The sequence below is a fragment of the Molothrus ater genome, chromosome 14 (assembly GCF_012460135.2).
Source record: "Molothrus ater isolate BHLD 08-10-18 breed brown headed cowbird chromosome 14, BPBGC_Mater_1.1, whole genome shotgun sequence".
In the NCBI taxonomy this organism is placed as follows: Eukaryota; Metazoa; Chordata; class Aves; order Passeriformes; family Icteridae; genus Molothrus; species Molothrus ater.
This window is the reverse complement of record NC_050491.2, coordinates 1,256,909-1,274,287: the sequence shown is the minus strand read 5'-3', so window position 1 is coordinate 1,274,287 and position 17,379 is coordinate 1,256,909. Positions and strand designations below refer to the sequence as shown.

Genomic DNA, 17,379 nt, shown 5'->3' with positions numbered 1-17,379 from the left:
TTTTCACCCCATGATAAATTCACTCTCATTCTACTGAAACTTTCGTGGCTTGTAATTCTTCATACAAGGTTGGTAATTGTTTTTTCCAAGGGCTAAATCAAAGGCACAGGAGTCTTGGGCTCTGTGCCAAGGTCTCTGAGCCCCCTGGGCAGGGGCTCAAGCCCTGCAGGGCAGCCAGAAGAATTTCCTGGGTTCCAACAATAAGGAAAACTGCCCACTGAACAGAAGACAACTGCCATACAGATGGCAAATAGAATAAAATCTGCTTGGCAATCCAGGACACAAGGCACCCACCTCTGACCATCCCTGCTCCCCTCCTTTCCCCTGCACACTCAGAGTTCCTGCCAGGGCAGACAGGGGCAGCTGGAAGGGGAGCACAGAGCCTGGGGAGCAGCAGAGCAGCTGTGACAGCCACCACAGTGTGCCCAGGGAGTGCCACCCTGGGGCAGTGCGAGCTGTCCCTGCCCATGGCAGGGGCAGAGCTGGATGAGCTTCAAGGTGCTTCCAACCCAAACCAGTCTGGTAATTAATGACCTTGTGCTAATTACCCACAGCAGCACTGACACAAAGCCTTCACACCCTCAGCCCACCTCACGTCCTTCAGAGGATTTTGCTGATTTTTGGGGCGTTGGAAGGACTGAGTGCTGCACACAAGGCACTGCTGCCCTGCATTTAAATAGCATTTATTGATCCCCTGCAGTCAGGGTGGGCCAGGGAGACAAAGGAAGGCCTGGCTGGTGACTTCTCCTGGTTCAGAATTGCCCAGAGCTCTAAAGGTGCCTCATTTCCCTGGGCACGGACAGGTGGGAGCACTTTGTGCCTGTGTGAAACCCTTCCTGCTCATTTTGTGGCTCTCTGTTCCCTAAAACCGATGGAAATGTTCATTGTGTGAAGAAAACCCTTCAGTGAAGGCAGGGAGAGCCTTGGAACGTTTGCTGAGCCCTGAGTACAGCTTTGATCAGAGCAGTGAAGCCCAGGCTGCTTTTTGTGCACATTTTACACAAAATGTTTCAGTCTTTGGGTTTTGGCAGCTCAGTTTGGGGTTTTTCTCCTTGACAGTAAGGATTCTGTGGGGTCACTGGTTTGTTTCAGAGCACTCCTGAATTAAACAATACCTGCTGGTGAAGCTATTTTTGTCTTGTGGGCTGAATTTATAAATTGGGATATTTTTGGGAGTGAGCACAACTTCCTGCCTGCTTTCCTGTGCTGCTGCTAGAGATGAAGGGCACGCTGGTGCCTTGATCTTTATAGCTCTGTGCCAACAGCCCTAAATCCCAAATCCAGGGCAGTCTGTCAAGGAAGGAGCTGAGCCCCACCTCCTTCAGCTCTTTGTGGTCTGCCACAGTCACAAAAGCAGGAGTTTGAAGCGCTCAGTGCTTGTGCAGGGGGTGCACTTGGCTCCTGGAGTGAGGGGTTATCTCTGCACAGCCCCTGAGCTGCACTTTTTACAGCTTTTGGGTTCTTCAGTGAAAACCTGGCCAATAAAACTTCAAAAATTAACAAGTTGAGTGTAGAGGATCTGTGAGCAGAAGGCTCGTGCTGAACAAGGACAGCTCAGAGCAGCTGCTGGCAGCAAGTGAATGTTGTCATTGTGCAGCTCAGTTAGAAACTGAGTTCCAAAATTGGAGACAAGTTGTTCTCCTGCAAGAACATCAGGGAATTAGACAGATTTTATCAGAATATTCTGACTTTGGACCATTTTCTTCAAAAATCTGCTTTAAAAATAGAGGAGAGGTCCAGAAGGAAGGGGGGTGGGAGAGAAAAAAAAACCATTTTACTCTCTTCCCCCTGCACAGCTAATCAAACTTGGAATTTTTTTCTGTTTAATTGGGATATCTGAGAGTTCAGCAAGAGGAACAAAGAGGTAAAATGGCTCCAAATTCTGTGGACCTTGGCACAGTTTTAGGGGACACAAAGTTACTGTCACAGCTTCTCCTGGGATTTGTTTTGCATGAGTATAACACGAACACACCCAGAGTCAGACAAAACTGCAATTGGGGCTTCAGGGTCTGACAAGAATATTCGAAATGTAAATAGAAAACACTTGTTAAAGTCCAGTACAAGAAGGAAGGGGGGTAGGTGTTTTCCTGACATATTTCCTGGTTTTTAAAGGAGAAATCCAAACCCATTTTTACGTCCATGTTTGCTTTGAAAGCTTTAAGGAATGGGGGGAAGAAAGCTTCAAAAAGCTTCAAAACCTGGAATCCTGAGGGACCAGCACTGCCTTTCCCACCCATTGAACAGTCCAAGGTTTGCCAGGCTGGAATTTCCTTGGAGCTGCCTGAAGCTGCCAGGTGCCAAGGGAGGGGGGGGGGGGACAAGGCTCTGAGGGGGGACACACGAGGGAGTGATGGCTCTGAGGGGATGGCACAGAGGGGACACAAGGGGTGATGGCTCTGAGGGGACACAGGGTGATGGCACTGAGGGGACACATGGGGTGATGGCTCTCAGGGGACACAGGGTGATGGCACAGAGGGGACACAAGGGGTGATGGCTCTGAGGGGATGGCACTGAGGGGACACAAGGGGTGATGGCTCTCAGGGGACACAGGGTGATGGCACTGAGGGGACACAAGGGGTGATGGCACGGAGGGGGATGGCACTGAGGGGACACACGGGGTGATGAGGCTGGAAGGGGATACCCGAGGTGATTGATGGCTCTGGGAGGGGACACTGTGAAAAACACCAATCACTTGTTTATAAAATTTAAAAAGTTTAATAGTAATAAAATGATTATAAAAATAGCAATGTAATTAGAGTAATAATAATTTGGACAATTAGGATTTAGGACAATATGAGACAATAAAAACAAAGAGTTATAGACAGTCCGGGTACCTTCTCTGGGCAAAATAAGCCCGAAAAAGGACCCACTGTTAACAGAGGATTAACCCTTAAAAGCAACAGCCTGTTGCATATTCATACACCTCATCCATGATGCATCAATTCCATTCAAACACAGGATTCTGTCTGGTCAGTGTCAACTTTTTCCTCTGAATCCTGATGGTGTCTTCAGGGCTGAGCAGGCAGGAAGAAGTTCGTTTCTTCTGATAATGGAGCAATAAATTCTCTTTCTCTGAAAGATTCAGGTGTCCTGTGGCTGCTGTCTCAGTGTGAGTCCTCTCTTTAAAAAAAGTATCCTATATAGCATAGTTTCTATTTTAACATTATGTTCTAACCTAAAACTATATTTAACACACTATTTAGGAAAATTAACACAGCATAACTTTCTAACATAACACATATAATATTATTTTTTATTATTTGCAAAAAGCCAGTCATAAAATGCGCATTTTTCACAGACACCCAAGGTGACTGATGGCTCTGTGGAGGGGACACCCAAGGTGATGGCCCCAGATCCATGGCAGCAGCAGCTCCCAGGATCTCTGGAAGCCAGGAAACCCCAGCACATCTCTGAGTCCACAGGTCTGGGGCAGCTGCCAGGAGTACCTTCAGCAATAAATGAGCCCCCACACGTATAAATCTGTACATCATATGTGGATTTCTAAATATGTATCTTCAGCACAATCCTATTTGCCTTGAGGAAGTTAGGGTGGTTTAAAACACACCGTGGGACACAAGCAGGAATTTTCTTGCTTGCGAAAAAAAGAGAGAAAAGCCAATTAACAGCATGTTAATTAGCTGGGGCCTCTGTGCTCCAATGCACTTAAAGGTTTAAATAGGTGTGAGGCTGGGTTTGCAGTGGCAAAGCGCTTCCTACGGCTTCAGGGGGCTCCTAGTGCCGAGAAATTTTACTGCAGAGGTGCAAAAATCAAGTGTCGAAGGAGTTTTGAGGGAGAACGTGCGGAAAAATAGGGAAGGAGAGAGGAGTGTTTCCGATCTGGCAGGAAAAGTGAAGCTTCCCATACCGGGAGTCGAACCCGGGCCGCCTGGGTGAAAACCAGGAATCCTAACCGCTAGACCATATGGGAGGCGCTGGAAGGCGCTTCACCCGCGCGCCTGAAAGAGCTACTGCCCGCCCCGCTCACCGCCAGAACGGTTCCGCTGGACCCTGCTCTGCCGTTCCATGGGAGACACCGGGAGTCCACCGGGAATGCCCGGGACTCATCGGGACCCCCTAATAAACGCCCCCGCCTTGCCAGAGAGACGCTGCCCTCACCCAACATGGCGGCCGGGGCTTCGGTCACCCCGCGCCCGCATCACGTGACAACGGAGCGCGCGCGTGCGCGGGGCGGGAGGGGCGCGCGCTCACGTGACCGGCGGCGGCCGCCGAGCGCTGGGTCCCGTGAGCGGGGCGGGGGGCGGGACGGGGGCGCCGCCACAGCCCCGGGTAACCCCGGGCACCGCACCGGGCACCGCCACAGCCCGGGCACCGCCTCCGGCCCGCCGAGTCTCGCACCGGGCACCGCCTCCGGCCCGCCGAGTCTCGCACCGGGCACTGCCACAGCCCCGGGCACCGCCTCCGGCCCGCCGGGCACCGCACCGGGCGCCGCCACCGCCCCGGGCACCGCCTGCGGCCCGCCGGGCACCGCACCGGGCACCGGCCCGAGCCCCGCACCGCCTCCGGCCCGCACCGCCCGACCTGCCGGGGCTCACACCGGCAGCGTCCCCCGAGCCGCCGCAGGTGCCGGGGGTCCCACCGGCATCGTCCCCCAAGCCGGCCCCGAGCCGCCCATCGCTGCCGGAGGTACCGAGGCGCGGCCCGGTACTGCGGGGAATCCCGGGGGAATCGCGGGGATGGGGCTGCGGGGAATCCCGGGGAACGGAAGGACGTGCCAGGAGAAGGGGCTGCGGGGATCCTGAGGGAAGGAAGGGGCTGCGGGGATCCTGGGGGAAGGAAGGGGCTGCGGGGATCCTGGGGGAAGGAAGGGGCTGTGGAACGTGCCGGGAAGGGGCTGCGGGGATCCTGAGGGAAGGAAGGGGCCGCGGAGGCGCTGCCGGCCCGGCCGCAGCCACCCCAGTCGGGCCGGGTGGTTTCGGGAGCGCCGGAGGTTTCCCGGCAGCAGCGGGAGTTCCCCATGGGCCGGAGCAGGGGGAGGGGAGCTGGGACTGTGTCAGCGCTTCCCCAGTACCGGGGATGGGATCGGCCCTGGGATTGGGGTTGGCATTGGCATCAGCATTGGGATCGGCATTGGGATTGGGATCGGCCCTGGGATTGGCATCAGCATTGGGATTGGCATTGGCATTGGGATTGGGATAGGTGAGTGGAGCCTGTGCGTGTGGGAAGCAGCGATCCAAGGTGGGCTTCTCTCTGCAGGTGTGTGATGCCAAGCACAGCCATGAAGAAAAAGGTAAGGACGGGCAGGGTGTTTCCCTTCCCCATCCCCATCCATGAGCGCTGTTTGTTGGATCCGTCCCTTGGCTGGGGCTCTGGTGCCTCTCAGTCAGTGCTGCATCTTCTGCTGGAGGTGCCAGGCATTATTAAACCCGGCTTTAATCCTGGCCTGGATGGGCCGGGTTAAACCCGGCTTCAATCCTGGCCTGGATGGGCTGGGTTCCTGCAGAGCCTTCCCCAGCAATTGCTGTTCCCCGGGCGCTGCTGGGGCTGTTGCAAAACCCTCTGCAAAACCCTGTTCTCGGGGAGGAGGATCTGCTCCTGTCCCTCCCCGGTCCCTGGGCCACCCTCCTGAGGTGTCCCAGGAGCCCCAATCCCCTCGGGGCTCCAGGAGGATGAAATTTAACACGTGGGGAAGGAGCAGCAGCTCTGGGCATGGCAGGGGTGGGTGTATCCCAGCAGGAGCACGTCCAGAGCTCTTAAAGGAATATCTGGCTGCTTCTCCATGGTGAGGTAGGGTTAGGTTCCCTGCCTGGCTCTCCGTGCTGCTGTCTGACCCCTTTGCAAGGCCTCTGCAGCCTAAACTTTGGGAATTGAGGCTGGTTTGGGCCGTGCCTCAGACTGGGATCGAGTTTCTGCCTGGGATTTTGTGCTGGTGCTGTGAAATAGGAGCTTGGCTGTTCTCTGGGATCAGCTCAGGGGACAGGACAGGACAGGGCAGCATCCTGGGGGCCCTCCCCAACCCTCCTGGGTGTGGAAGAGCCAGGAACACTCCTTGTTCCCTACCCCTGGAGCCTGTGGGCAGCGTCCCTGTGGCCAGGGTGCTCCCAGCCCGGAGCTGCTGCAGGGATGAGCTGAGCACACGGCCCTGGGGAATTGTGCCTGCCTTTTGTGCCCAGCTCCTGCCCTGCTGCCCAGGGTGGGAGTGGGAGCTGGGCAGCACTCACTGGGCTGCTCTCCTGAAATCCCTCCTGGATGGCAGACTGGCAGGGCTGCTGCCAGGAGCTGCATTTGGCTTTGTGACTGGAACTTGTTTAACAGCTGGGTTTTGTGAGCAGCGCTGTGTTGGCTGCCACTGATGGGTTTGTTTTGTTTAATTTTTATTTTTAGATCACAATGTAAAGCCTTGCCTGGTGTGACTGTCTCCCCTCATCCCCACCCCCAGCAGCATTCCCTGCTTTTTGGCTGCCTCCCCTTTCCCCTGAGCTCTGCAGGGAAGGGACATCATGGAGCCAACAGTCTCCTCTGGTGGGGCATCACTGGAGCCATAAAGGGTCTCCCCTACTCTGGGGATGCTGACCTGGGCTGTCTCATCTGCTTTTCCCCCTTTTTTGGTCTTCTGGCACCCGAAACTGGGAATTTCCCTGTTATTTAGGGAAAAGATAACCAGTCATGTTGTGGGAAGAGCAGTATTAGAAGGTCTTTAAGGTCCCTCCCACCCTGTCTGGTTGGGACAGAGTGTTTGGGGTGGAAAACCAGGAGCTGATTGGTTGTTTTTGGTCTGGAGGGGTTGAGACAAAGCTGTTCCTCATCTTTAAAGTCCTTTGGTGCCCCCAAAGCCATCAGGTGGGAGGGGCTGGGAATGGGGAGGCAGCTCCTGCTTTTCCCAGGTCCTGTCCATGTTTTTGGAGGAAAGTGTTCAATCTGACCATGGCCCAGGGACCAAGGCCAGCAGGGACGTGAGATGACCATGGCTCAGTGACACCCAGGACTGCTTGGGGTGTCTGTCCTGCTCCCCACGTGCTCCTCTCTGCCTCTCTCCTGGTGCATTCCCAGCTGGACTGTGCCAGTGCTGTGTTCAGTGCCTTTGGCCCTGAGATGTCAGCTCGAGGGAGCTGGGGGGGGACTCAGTGCTCTGTGGGAGCTCATTTTTCCTTCTTTCCCTGTGTGCAGGTGCTGCTGATGGGTAAAAGTGGGTCTGGCAAGACCAGCATGAGATCCATTATCTTTGCCAACTACATCGCCCGGGACACGCGGCGCCTGGGGGCCACGAGTAAGGACCTGCCCCGTTCCCACAGCCAGGGCTCCAGCCCTCAGCAGACGGGTGGGGCCCTTCCCTGCAGCCATCCCTGGGTCCCCTGGGTGTGTCCCTGCAGCTGCCACACCCTGCTGGGAGCGTCGGGATCAGCCAGGGACAGGCAGGAAGTGGAGGGAAGGGAAAGGCAGCGCTGGGATCGGCTTTGCTGCTCTGTTGTTCAACATTTATCCTTAACTCCCTTTTTTGGGGTCAGAAAGCAGCCTTTGCTGCTTTATTATTTAACTTTTATCCTAACTCTTTATTTTTGGGATCAGGAAGCAGCCTTTGCTGCTTTATTGTTAAACTTTTATCCTTAACTCCCTGTTTTTGGGATCAGGAAGCAGCCTTTGCTGCTTTATTGTTAAACTTTTATCCTTAACTCCCTGTTTTTGGGATCAGGAAACAACCTGTGATGCAGCTACACCTGTCAGAGCCTCCTGTGTGTTGGTGGAATGTTCCTGCTCCTGCAGGGATCTCTGCACAGGGATCCTGCATTGCCCCCGTGGTTTTGGCAGGATGATGCACTGGGTTTAATGAATGCCTTTCCTTCTTCCCTTTCCAAAGCCTTTGTTGGGAAAGAGCAAGAAGTGATTCCTCTGGGAGAGGTGGATGAGTTGTTGGGATCTGGTGCTTCTCACTGGGAAGGGCCTGTGTGGATTTAACGTCAGGGATTGGTGTACATTTCCTCTTTGCCGTGGATTTGGCCTCTTCCTGAAGTTTACATTCCCTGTGTTCCTGGTTTATTTTGTCAGGGATGGCTTAGAGCCCTGCCCAGTCATTCCTACAATATCCCAGGGATCAGGGAATGTGTGAGTGAAGGGGAACACTTACTGCACTTCTCAGGAGAGCAGTGGGCAGGGAGGCCTGAGTTCCTCTGGGAAATGGGGTTTTGGTGGGATTTTACAAACTGGGGCTGCTTTGTGAGGAATGCCCATCCCTGGAAGTGTCCAGAGCCAGGCTGGATGGGGCTTGGAGCAGCCTGGGACAGTGGAAGGTGGCAGGGGCTGGAATGAGGACTTTAATCCCTTCCAGCCCAAACCATTCCATGAATTGGTGCTGATTTCCATGATTTTTGGCTGCCAAGCTCTGCCCTGGCTGTGGTGCAGTCAGCGAGCTCCTGCTGTCTCTTTGCAGTTGATGTGGAGCATTCCCACGTCAGATTCCTGGGAAACCTGGTGTTGAACCTGTGGGACTGTGGAGGGTAGGTACTGATTATTCCTGGCCCAGCCTTTGGGGGAGGCTCTGGGGAATCAGGGATGGAGCAGGGGGGATTTTCCACCCCCTGGGATGAGGTGGTGCCAAGGGAATGCTCCTTCTGCTGTCCTGAGGTGCTGGAATTGCTCACTCCAGCTCCATCCAGGTGGGATTTGTGCAGAGAGGCCATGCTGGAGGTTGATCCTGTGGCTCCTGGAAGCAGCTTTTTTCAAGGAATGTGTCCCCTCCTCAGCTCCATGGCCTCTGGACCATCTCTGTCATGTTCAGCCAGAGTTAAAGGAGATTTAAATCCTGGGATTTAAGGCTGAACTGATGCTTTGGGTCACGTTTCACCTGTTCCTGCTGCTGTGGGCTTTCACAAACAGCTCCTTACAGCCAACCTGAGGCCAGAAGCAGCAGCACATGAGGGAAGCTTTGGTTTCCTGTGGGACTGGGGGGGCTGATGCTCTCCAGGAGCATCCAGCTTTCCTTGGGAATGCCCAGGGCACGCAGCCCCAGCCTGGCCTCCCGAGTGGGGGCTGCAGCTCCAAATCCCAGCCCTGCCCTCCTGGCAGGAGGAGCTTCCCACAAACCCAGCGTGCCAGGCAGGAGCTGCCCTAAAGGGAGTGTCCTGCTCTGCCCCCTCAGCCAGGACACCTTCATGGAGAACTACTTCACCAGCCAGAGGGACAACATCTTCCGCAACGTGGAGGTGCTGATCTACGTGTTCGACGTGGAGAGCAGGGAGCTGGAGAAGGACATGCACTACTACCAGTCCTGCCTGGAGGCCATCCTGCAGAACTCTCCTGATGCCAAGATCTTCTGCCTGGTGCACAAGATGGACTTGGTGCAGGAGGACCAGCGGGATCTGGTGAGGAGCTGGCATTGCCATGGAAATGCATCCCCTGTGCCCTGTGGGTCACACCTCAAAGGCAGCCCCAAGGGGCTGTTCCTCGAAGGCTTTCTCAGATGTCCTCAGAGCTTTTCCTGCCTTCTTTTAAAGTGTGTCATGCTAGAATCAGTGGAGAACAGCAGTGCTGGTTTTTAGGGACAAGAAAAGCCTTTCCTGCTTGGTTCCAGAGCTCCCAGCACACCTTGGCTCCTTCCAACCCAAACGATTTTGGGATTCTGCAGCAAGACATCCCTGGCCCTGCTGCTCCCTGGGAGGGTTCCTGGCCACTCTCCCCTGCAGTGTCCCAGAGATCCATGTGAAACTCGTCCCATAAATCCATACAGCAGCCACAGCACAGGCAAGAACATTTCACTCAACCCCTCAACTCTCTTTGCTCCCCAGATTTTTAAGGAGCGTGAGGAAGACTTGAAGCGCCTTTCCCGGCCCTTGGAATGTGTTTGTTTCAGAACTTCCATCTGGGATGAGACTCTTTACAAGGTTGGTGCAGCTTCCTCTCCACATCTGCCTTCCCACTGGGAGCAGAGCAGGAGGAGGATCCCTGGAGCTGCTGTTGGTGTGTTCAGCTCTGCAGCTGCTGCTTCTGCGGGGTGGCAGTGAAACCCAAATTAATCCTGGGTTTATTAATTAATTTTAAAAAGTCAGGAGCATGTGGTAAATATTGGGAACTTGGCAGATAGGGATCCCAAATATCCCCCGAGCTCTGGGAAGGGTGAGCTTGGAAAATCCGAGTGTGGATGAGCACAGATGTTGATCCCAGCATCCCCCAGCCCCTCCTGGGCTTGTTCCTGGCCTGTTGGGATAAGTTGGAACTTTGGGTCAGGGATGAGCTGCCAAGTGTCCATCTGTGTGCTGACCTTGCTCAGGATTAAAGATCTCTGTGAATTCGAGTGGGACAAGGAGACAGAAGCATTCCCAGCTTAAAGCAGGGATGATTTAAGTCTGTTCAGCAGCACTGTAGTTTCTCTGCCTGCTGGAGAAGAGCTGGAGCCAGGGAAGGGTCTCCTCAGGTCTGGGCTCCCACTGGGACCTGGGCATGGAGGGTGGAGAAGCTTCTCAGCCTTGCCCAGGCTGTCAGCACCCAGAAGTGCCCAAAATCCCTCTGGGAGCACATTTCTCATGAGAGGCTGAGGAGAGGAGCTGCTGGGACCTTTGTGTGTCTCCCTGTCCAGGCCTGGTCCAGCATTGTCTATCAGCTGATCCCCAACGTGCAGCAGCTGGAGATGAACCTGAGGAACTTTGCTCAGATCATCGAGGCAGACGAGGTGCTGCTGTTTGAGAGAGCCACGTTCCTGGTGAGTTCCTGGCAAGGGTTCCCTGGGTGGAGCCTCCCTTTCCCTCCCTCTGCTCTGGAGCCAGGCTGGGAGAGCTGGGAGAGCTCACCTGGACAGGAGAAGGCTCCAGGGAGAGCTCAGAGCCCCTGCCAGGGCCTGGAGGGGCTCCAGAGAGGGACTGGGGACAAGGGATGGAGGGACAGGACCCAGGGAATGGCTCCCACTGCCAGAGGGCAGGGATGGATGGGATATTGGGAATTGGGAATTGTTCCCTTTGAGGGTGGGCAGGCCCTGGCACAGGTGCCCAGAGCAGCTGGGGCTGCCCTGGATCCCTGGCAGTGCCCAAGGCCAGGCTGGACACCTGGGGCTGGGAGCAGCCTGGGACAGTGGAGGGTGTCAGGTTGGAACTGGATGAGCTTTGAGGTCCTTCCAAGCCAAGCCATTGTGGGATTCCATGGAAGCTGGGAGGTGCCAGCCCCAGTGCAGAGTGCCCTGATCCAGGCCTTGGCATTCTGACAGCAGCTGCTGGGATCCTGTGGCCCATGGGACCATCCCAGAATTCCCCCCTGCAGCAGCTGAGCTGAGCTTTGGTTGGGGTTTCCTCTTGCAGGCTCTGGGAGTGTTTCATGTCCCCATTGTGGTGGGACTGCTCTGAGAATCCCCCTCTGCACAGGGCAGGAACCTTTTGTAGCTTCACAACCAAACCTTTTCACTTCCTCCTGCTGAGGCATTTGAGCTAGACCTGATTTCTTTTGGTTTTTGATGTTCTGCAAATCCAGAGCATGGATGGGGGGTCAGCCATGGGATTGTGATGCTTTTCCAGGTCCTTGTGCTCCAATCCCTCTGCAAAGCTGCTGGATAAAACCACTCTTGTCCATATTCTGATTGCTGGGCTGGGCTCTTCACACTTTGCACCAAACTCTTGCTGAGCTGAAGGAAATACTTGAATTATTTGGAGTGTTTTCCTTGCTGGTGATTTGGAAATGATGGAGGGAATTTGGGAAAGGAGCCATGACTTTTTTTTCCTCCTTAAACTATCAGAAACAAACACTTGCCATGCCTGGCAAGTTCTGCTTTTTGACCTTTTGGAGATAATGAATAGTTCCACCTTGGGGTGTGTGACAGTGTGATTGTTACAAGGACATTTTTAACTGAAAGAAATTATCTTTGCTTCAAAAATTGTGGGCTTAATTTAAGTGCAATGGTGACTTGTTAAAAAACTCCTTCCTTTTTTTCATACACTTAAACGCTCTCAGGACTCTCTTCTCTTGAAGGGAAATCTTCCTGTGAAAATCTCTTTGGGAAATCTTATTCTGAAATTGTGTTTAAATTGTGGAAAAACCTTATCTGGGAAGTTTAGGAAGGAAATTGAACACTGGCAACTGCAAGTCTTGAATGTGGCTAAAACTGTGCTTATGGGAATAATTGGGCAAGTTTAAAAAGTGATGGGTTTAAGGTGGTTAAGGGAAAAAAAGAGGAAAAAAACCCTAAAAAAAACCTGTTAAATGTGACTCCCCTGAATAGAGCAATTTCAGGTCCCTGTGCAAGGGCTCCTGACACATCCAGTGAGAGCTGATTTTGGGATTGAGAAGAGTTCAAAGCAGCTGGCCTAAGGTTTTGAAGAGATTGCTGTCAGGTTTTACTGTGGGGATTGAGCTGTGTGGGCAGGAAATGCAGCTCTCACTCCATGTGGCTGAGGAATAAAGGGCTGGGGCCACCAGCTCGGAGGGAATGGTTATGGAGATGTTTTCAAGGGTTCCTAAAGCCCTTCAGACCCTCTGGGTGTTGGCACCCAGGCACTCAGGGCTGCTCCCTCTGCTCAGACCGGAGTCAGAGAAGGAATGGAGAAGGGATTCCCAAGGAAGCAGCTGCCTTTGAGCTGCTTGTCTTGGGGAGGAGCAGCTTGATTTGGCTTTGGGATCACTGCCTGTGCAGGATGGGAGGGAAAATCCATCACAGCACTCAGCCCATTCCTGAGGTGATGGACACATTTTTTACTCTGTTTCCACCTGTTCTTGGATCAAGATGTAAATTGCTGCTGAGGTGAAGCCCTGAGGGGACAGTGGTGTCACCTGGCAGGTCTGTGCCATCCTTTGTGTGCTGATCCTGTCACTGAGTTTCCCCACAAAAACCCCACAAGAATTTCTGTAGAACTCCCAGGATCAGTCAGCCAAAGGCAAAGGGGATCCTCCTGCTCCCCAGGCATTCCCAGAGCTGCTGTGGGAGTGCTGGGCTGGAATCCCTGACTGCCTGTGCCCTCTCCAGGTGATCTCCCACTACCAGTGCAAGGAGCAGCGGGACGTGCACAGGTTTGAGAAGATCAGCAACATCATCAAACAGTTCAAGCTGAGCTGCAGGTGAGCTGCTCCCATCAGCACTGGGCACATCAGGGCTATTCCAGCTCTTTGCAGAGAATCCCAGTTTGACTCCTCAGCAGCTGGAATATTGCTGGAACACAAATGATTTAAATGTTCATTTAACACCCTCCTTTGCTCATGGTGGGAGAGCTTTGGTGCTGTTTTGTTCCAGACCTCCTTCTCTTGGATCAAGGCAGGGGAGTTCCAGGGCTGAAGTGATCAGAAGTGTTTCTCTTGGAAACTGGGAATGGAGAGCTCTGCTCCAGCCCAGGCCCACAGGCTGCTTGGGGAGGATGGGGCTGCAGGCACTGTTTATCCCTGTTTGCAGTGGAAAAGTGGGAAGCTTGGCTTTGCACAGCCCTCAGGCTCCACTGCCAGGTTAATTCTGAGGGTGTGTGGAGCTGGATAGAATGGAGAAGTTTTTGGGGGGGTTTACAGGTGTTCAGATGTCTCCAGATATTCCCATTTTATGCTTATTTCTGCTGCTCATCCAGAGTGTCCAGCTGGGAATGGCTGAGCCCTGGTATCCATGGGGAGCAGGCCTGGTCGGGGGGGTTGTGTCTGGAATTTCCTTCATTCAATGCACAAGCAGCTGATATTGTTCTCATTTGGCCCCAAACTGAGGAATTTGCCTTTAAAACCAAGCCCAGCCAAAGCCCTGCTGTAACCACACCTTGCCAAGTGGGAATTCCAGCTCCTCCTTGTTCCCAACAGCTCAGATCAGGGATTTTGGCCATGTGGGCACAAAAGCTCTTCATTCACTCTTTTTTCCCCTTTATTTCCCTGTTTTTCAGTAAGCTGGCAGCTTCTTTCCAGAGCATGGAGGTCAGGAACTCCAACTTTGCTGCTTTCATTGACATCTTCACATCCAACACCTACGTGATGGTGGTCATGTCAGATCCCTCCATACGTAAGTCAGAGCCAAGAGAAACCTGCTTGGGGCAAAAAAACCCAGAAAAAAAAACTTAAAAAAGCTGGAATTTGTCCAATTTAAACCGTGTTTCTCTTGAAAAATGAGTTTTTAATTACAGAACTGATTAAGAGAGAGGGATTGAGTGTGAGCAGGACCCTGCAGAGGTGGTGGTGGCACAGCTGAGCTGCTGCTGCTGCTGTCACAGGGAGCCACCAAACCAGACCTGGCTGAGCAGGTCGTGCCTAAAGCCTATTTTGGGCATTGGGAGCTGGCAGCCCTGGTGATTTTTGGGGAGGAAGCAGAGCTGGCTCATGTTTGGGTGTTGCTGGGCTGTCTTGGGTGGACAGGCTCTAATTTTAGCAGCCTCTATTTATCCCAAGGAGGAGCTGCAGCAGTGCCAGCCCACAGCCCCTGGGAGCAGATCCCTGTTTACACAGCTCTTGGAATTCCTGCTGGGAGCTCAGGGGCTCCAGGGACACTGCCCAGCACTCCCCAGGCCTGCTGCTGTGCTTTCCCTGCCCTCCTCCCTTGGGGAATTAGGGACACTGTGGGATCCCTGGGCATTGCTGGGCTGGGGAGCAGCTCTGGGATGAGCAGCTCTCTCTGGGAGAGGCTTTTCCTCATGTTCTTCTGGGATCAGCCAACAGCCCTGACCATCCCACATTTAATTTGCCCAGACCATCCCACACTAAACTTTGCCCAGACCTTCCCACATTAAATTTTGCTCAGACCATTCCATGCTGAATTTTGCCCAGACCTTCCCATGCCTAATTTTTACCCATCCCACATGAAATTTTGCCCAGACCTTCCCATGCTTGATTTTTACCCAACCCACATGAAATTTTGCCCAGACCTTCCCACATTAAATTTTGCTCAGACCATTCCATGCTGAATTTTGCCCAGACCTTCCTATGCTTACTTTTTACCCATCCCACACGAAATTTTGCCCAGACCTTCCTACATTAAATCTTACCCAGGCCATCTCAGATCAAATTTTGCCCAGATGTTCCCCCATTGAATTCTACCCAGACCATCCCACCTTAAACCTTGCCCAGACCATCTCACATTAAATTTTTCCCTGCCCAAAAGCCCGCTGTGGATTTTGCCTGGCTTGGGAGCAGCAGGATTCACCAGCCCCTGCAGACAGAGCTGTTGGAGCCAGGCAGCCCTGAGGCCGTGGTGACTCTCACCCTTTTAAACTTCTTTTTATCTCCCCTGTCCCTTTTCCCTCGCAGCTTCCGCGGCCACACTGATCAACATCCGGAACGCCAGGAAACACTTTGAGAAGCTGGAGAGGGTGGATGGACCAAAGCACAGCCTGCTCATGCGCTGATCCCAGGCACCGGGGCTTTGGGGGGAGAAAAAACACACCGGGACTACTTCTTTTTAGGAGAATCTAACACTGTCCATGTCTTTGTTGGGCTTTGAAATGAGTGTGCTGCTTGTTTTTTCTCCTCATCACGTTGGACACTAGAGCTGGAGGCTGCCGGATCTGCTGCGGACCTTCCCGGATTCCCTGGCACGGGAGGGTGGGGAAGGAGGCAGGAGGGTGCTGTGCCCGCAGGGGGTGTGGCAGAGCCCTCCTGGAGGCGCGGCTGCCGGCTGATGGGATATTTACTGTTTCCTTGGATGGTTGCTAGAAAAAGTTTATAAATTTCTCCTCATCTTTGGTCATGGAAATAAATTTTTGCTACCAGGGATTTCAGATCTGAGAGTTTTGCAAAGTGGGTTTGCTTTCTCCCGAATCCCGAGGCAGCTTTGGGAAGCAGGAGCTGTAGAGGCTGGGTGGCTCCTTTTGTGGTTTTGGGGGGATTTGGCCGAAAGCCAGTCCAGAGTTTCACTGGGAATCGCTTGGCAGCATCTTCCTCCCTTTATTCTCTCTTGCTGCATCAAATTACTGTGTGAAAAAGGGTGTGGTGCCTTCGTGCCTGGCTCTTCCCTGTATCCCTGCCCACACACCCGCTGGGAGGGGACAAACCCACCGGGGCGAGTCCGGGAGGGGGAACGAGGAGATAAAAGGGCTGGAGAACCTGAGTCCAGGAGGGGGAACGAGGAGATAAAAGGGCCGGAGAACCTGAGTCCAGGAGGGGGAACGAGGAGATAAAAGGGCCGGAGAACCTGAGTCCAGGAGGGGGAACGAGGAGATAAAAGGGCCGGAGAACCTGAGTCCGGGAGGGGGAACGAGGAGATAAAAGGGCCGGAGAACCTGGGGGCTCTGCACAAGAGCTCCCAGCCCCGCTCCATCCTCCTGGAATTCCACAGCCGCGTCTCGCACCGCCCACCCGGCAGCTGCCGTGCCTCGGGCTGGGGGAGTTCCATGGGAATCGTCCCCGTGGGGAGGAGCTGCTCCAAGGGAGCCCCTGCAGAGCTGGGAATGGCCGGGCAGAGGCAGAGGTTGTGTTTGCCGGGGTGCGGGTGTGGAATACCTGGAGTGGGAATCGTAGAACAGCCCTGACACAGCCGCTGTTCCCCCTTGGAGCTGCCCCGTGCCTGGGATCAGCCCCTGCTGGGAATGTCACGGCTTCCCACACTCCTTACCCTGGCCCGGAGCAAGAGGATGATGCTGGGTTGGACCTCTGGGATATCCCATCCCACTGGGAAGGGCTTCAGGAGCTTTGGGCACCTGCTGGGAGCGGTGGGAATGCTGCTCATTGCCATGGTGACAGGAGGTGCCGCTGGGTTTCCTTAGGGAATAAACCCCAGCAGCACATGGAAGTGGGATGATGCCAAAGGGGATGTGGAGTGGGGGGCAGGTGACACAGGGACAAATGGCCAGAGCTGTCAGGAGTCAAATCCTGTCCGGGCTGGAGCTCCTGGGACAGTGCCCCAGTGGGGTTGGAGTAAAGTTCTGCTGTTCTCCCATTCCAAATCCCTTTTCCTGAAGTGCACGGATATGGGGTTCTGTTGGAATCAGCGTGGTCCTTTTGCTGTGGCCAAGGTGCCACTGTGCTCATCGAGTGACAGCCTGTGACAAACACAGGTGGCTGTGCCCTGCCCTGCCTGCTCCCATGGCACCGAGGTGTGTCCTTTGTCCCTTCCCAAAGCAGATCCCAGCCTTTTTGGGAGCCTGGGGTTGGTTGCTGCTCTGGCCCCTTCCATTCTGAGCAGGGAGATTTGGGAGATCAGGCTCATCACCCTCGTCCCACTTTCTCTGGCAGCTCCTGCCCTCAGAAAAAAATATTGATGCCTGCTCCAGATGTTTCTCACACAAACATCCCAAACCTGGATGAGGTGGCCGTGATCCAGCCTTTTCCTTCAGCACTTGACCTTGTAATGAGGAGAAACTTGATGCCAATGTCACTGAGATCGTGAATAAATCCCCCCTTGGCCCAGTTCCTTTCCCTGGGAGCTGCTGTGGGGCCTGAGGTGAGTTCCCTGGGACAGGCTGTGCTTCCTGGGGCTGCCTTGGAGCTACTTCCAGATTTTTTGACCATTTCTTTCTTGCCTTGAAGCATGGATGGCTCCAGTGGGGTCAGCCCCAG

The 17,379-nt window shown here is 54.0% G+C and overlaps 1 protein-coding gene and 1 non-coding gene across 3 annotated transcripts; one reads left to right on the top strand and one right to left on the bottom strand.

Moving 5' to 3' along the window:
* Positions 1–3,856: 3,856 nt before the first annotated feature.
* Positions 3,857–3,928, bottom strand: TRNAE-UUC (transfer RNA glutamic acid (anticodon UUC)). Its single transcript has one exon. It is a non-coding gene; the product is annotated as a tRNA-Glu (tRNA).
* A 310-nt stretch (positions 3,929–4,238) lies between these two features.
* Positions 4,239–15,609, top strand: LOC118698778 (ras-related GTP-binding protein A). 2 transcript variants are annotated; one of them, XM_036402295.2, is made up of 10 exons: positions 4,239–4,662; positions 5,215–5,248; positions 7,126–7,225; positions 8,384–8,450; positions 9,092–9,314; positions 9,738–9,833; positions 10,526–10,648; positions 12,893–12,984; positions 13,779–13,894; positions 15,133–15,609. In XM_036402295.2, the coding sequence occupies exons 2-10, from the start codon at positions 5,222–5,224 to the stop codon at positions 15,228–15,230; spliced, it is 942 nt and encodes a 313-aa protein (XP_036258188.1). In that variant the 5' UTR covers positions 4,239–4,662; positions 5,215–5,221; the 3' UTR covers positions 15,231–15,609. The 2 variants fall into 2 exon arrangements, with proteins under 2 accessions (XP_036258188.1, XP_036258187.1); XM_036402294.2 differs by having other exon boundaries at positions 4,240–4,644.
* Positions 15,610–17,379: the final 1,770 nt, after the last annotated feature.

Coding starts and splice junctions, on each gene's coding strand:
- LOC118698778 (XM_036402295.2), top strand. CDS start 5,222: ATGCCAAGCACAGCCATGAAGAAAAAG. Junction 9,315..9,737: donor AGGAGGACCAGCGGGATCTG/GTGAGGAGCTGG, acceptor TTTGCTCCCCAG/ATTTTTAAGGAGCGTGAGGA. Junction 13,895..15,132: donor CATGTCAGATCCCTCCATAC/GTAAGTCAGAGC, acceptor TTTCCCTCGCAG/CTTCCGCGGCCACACTGATC.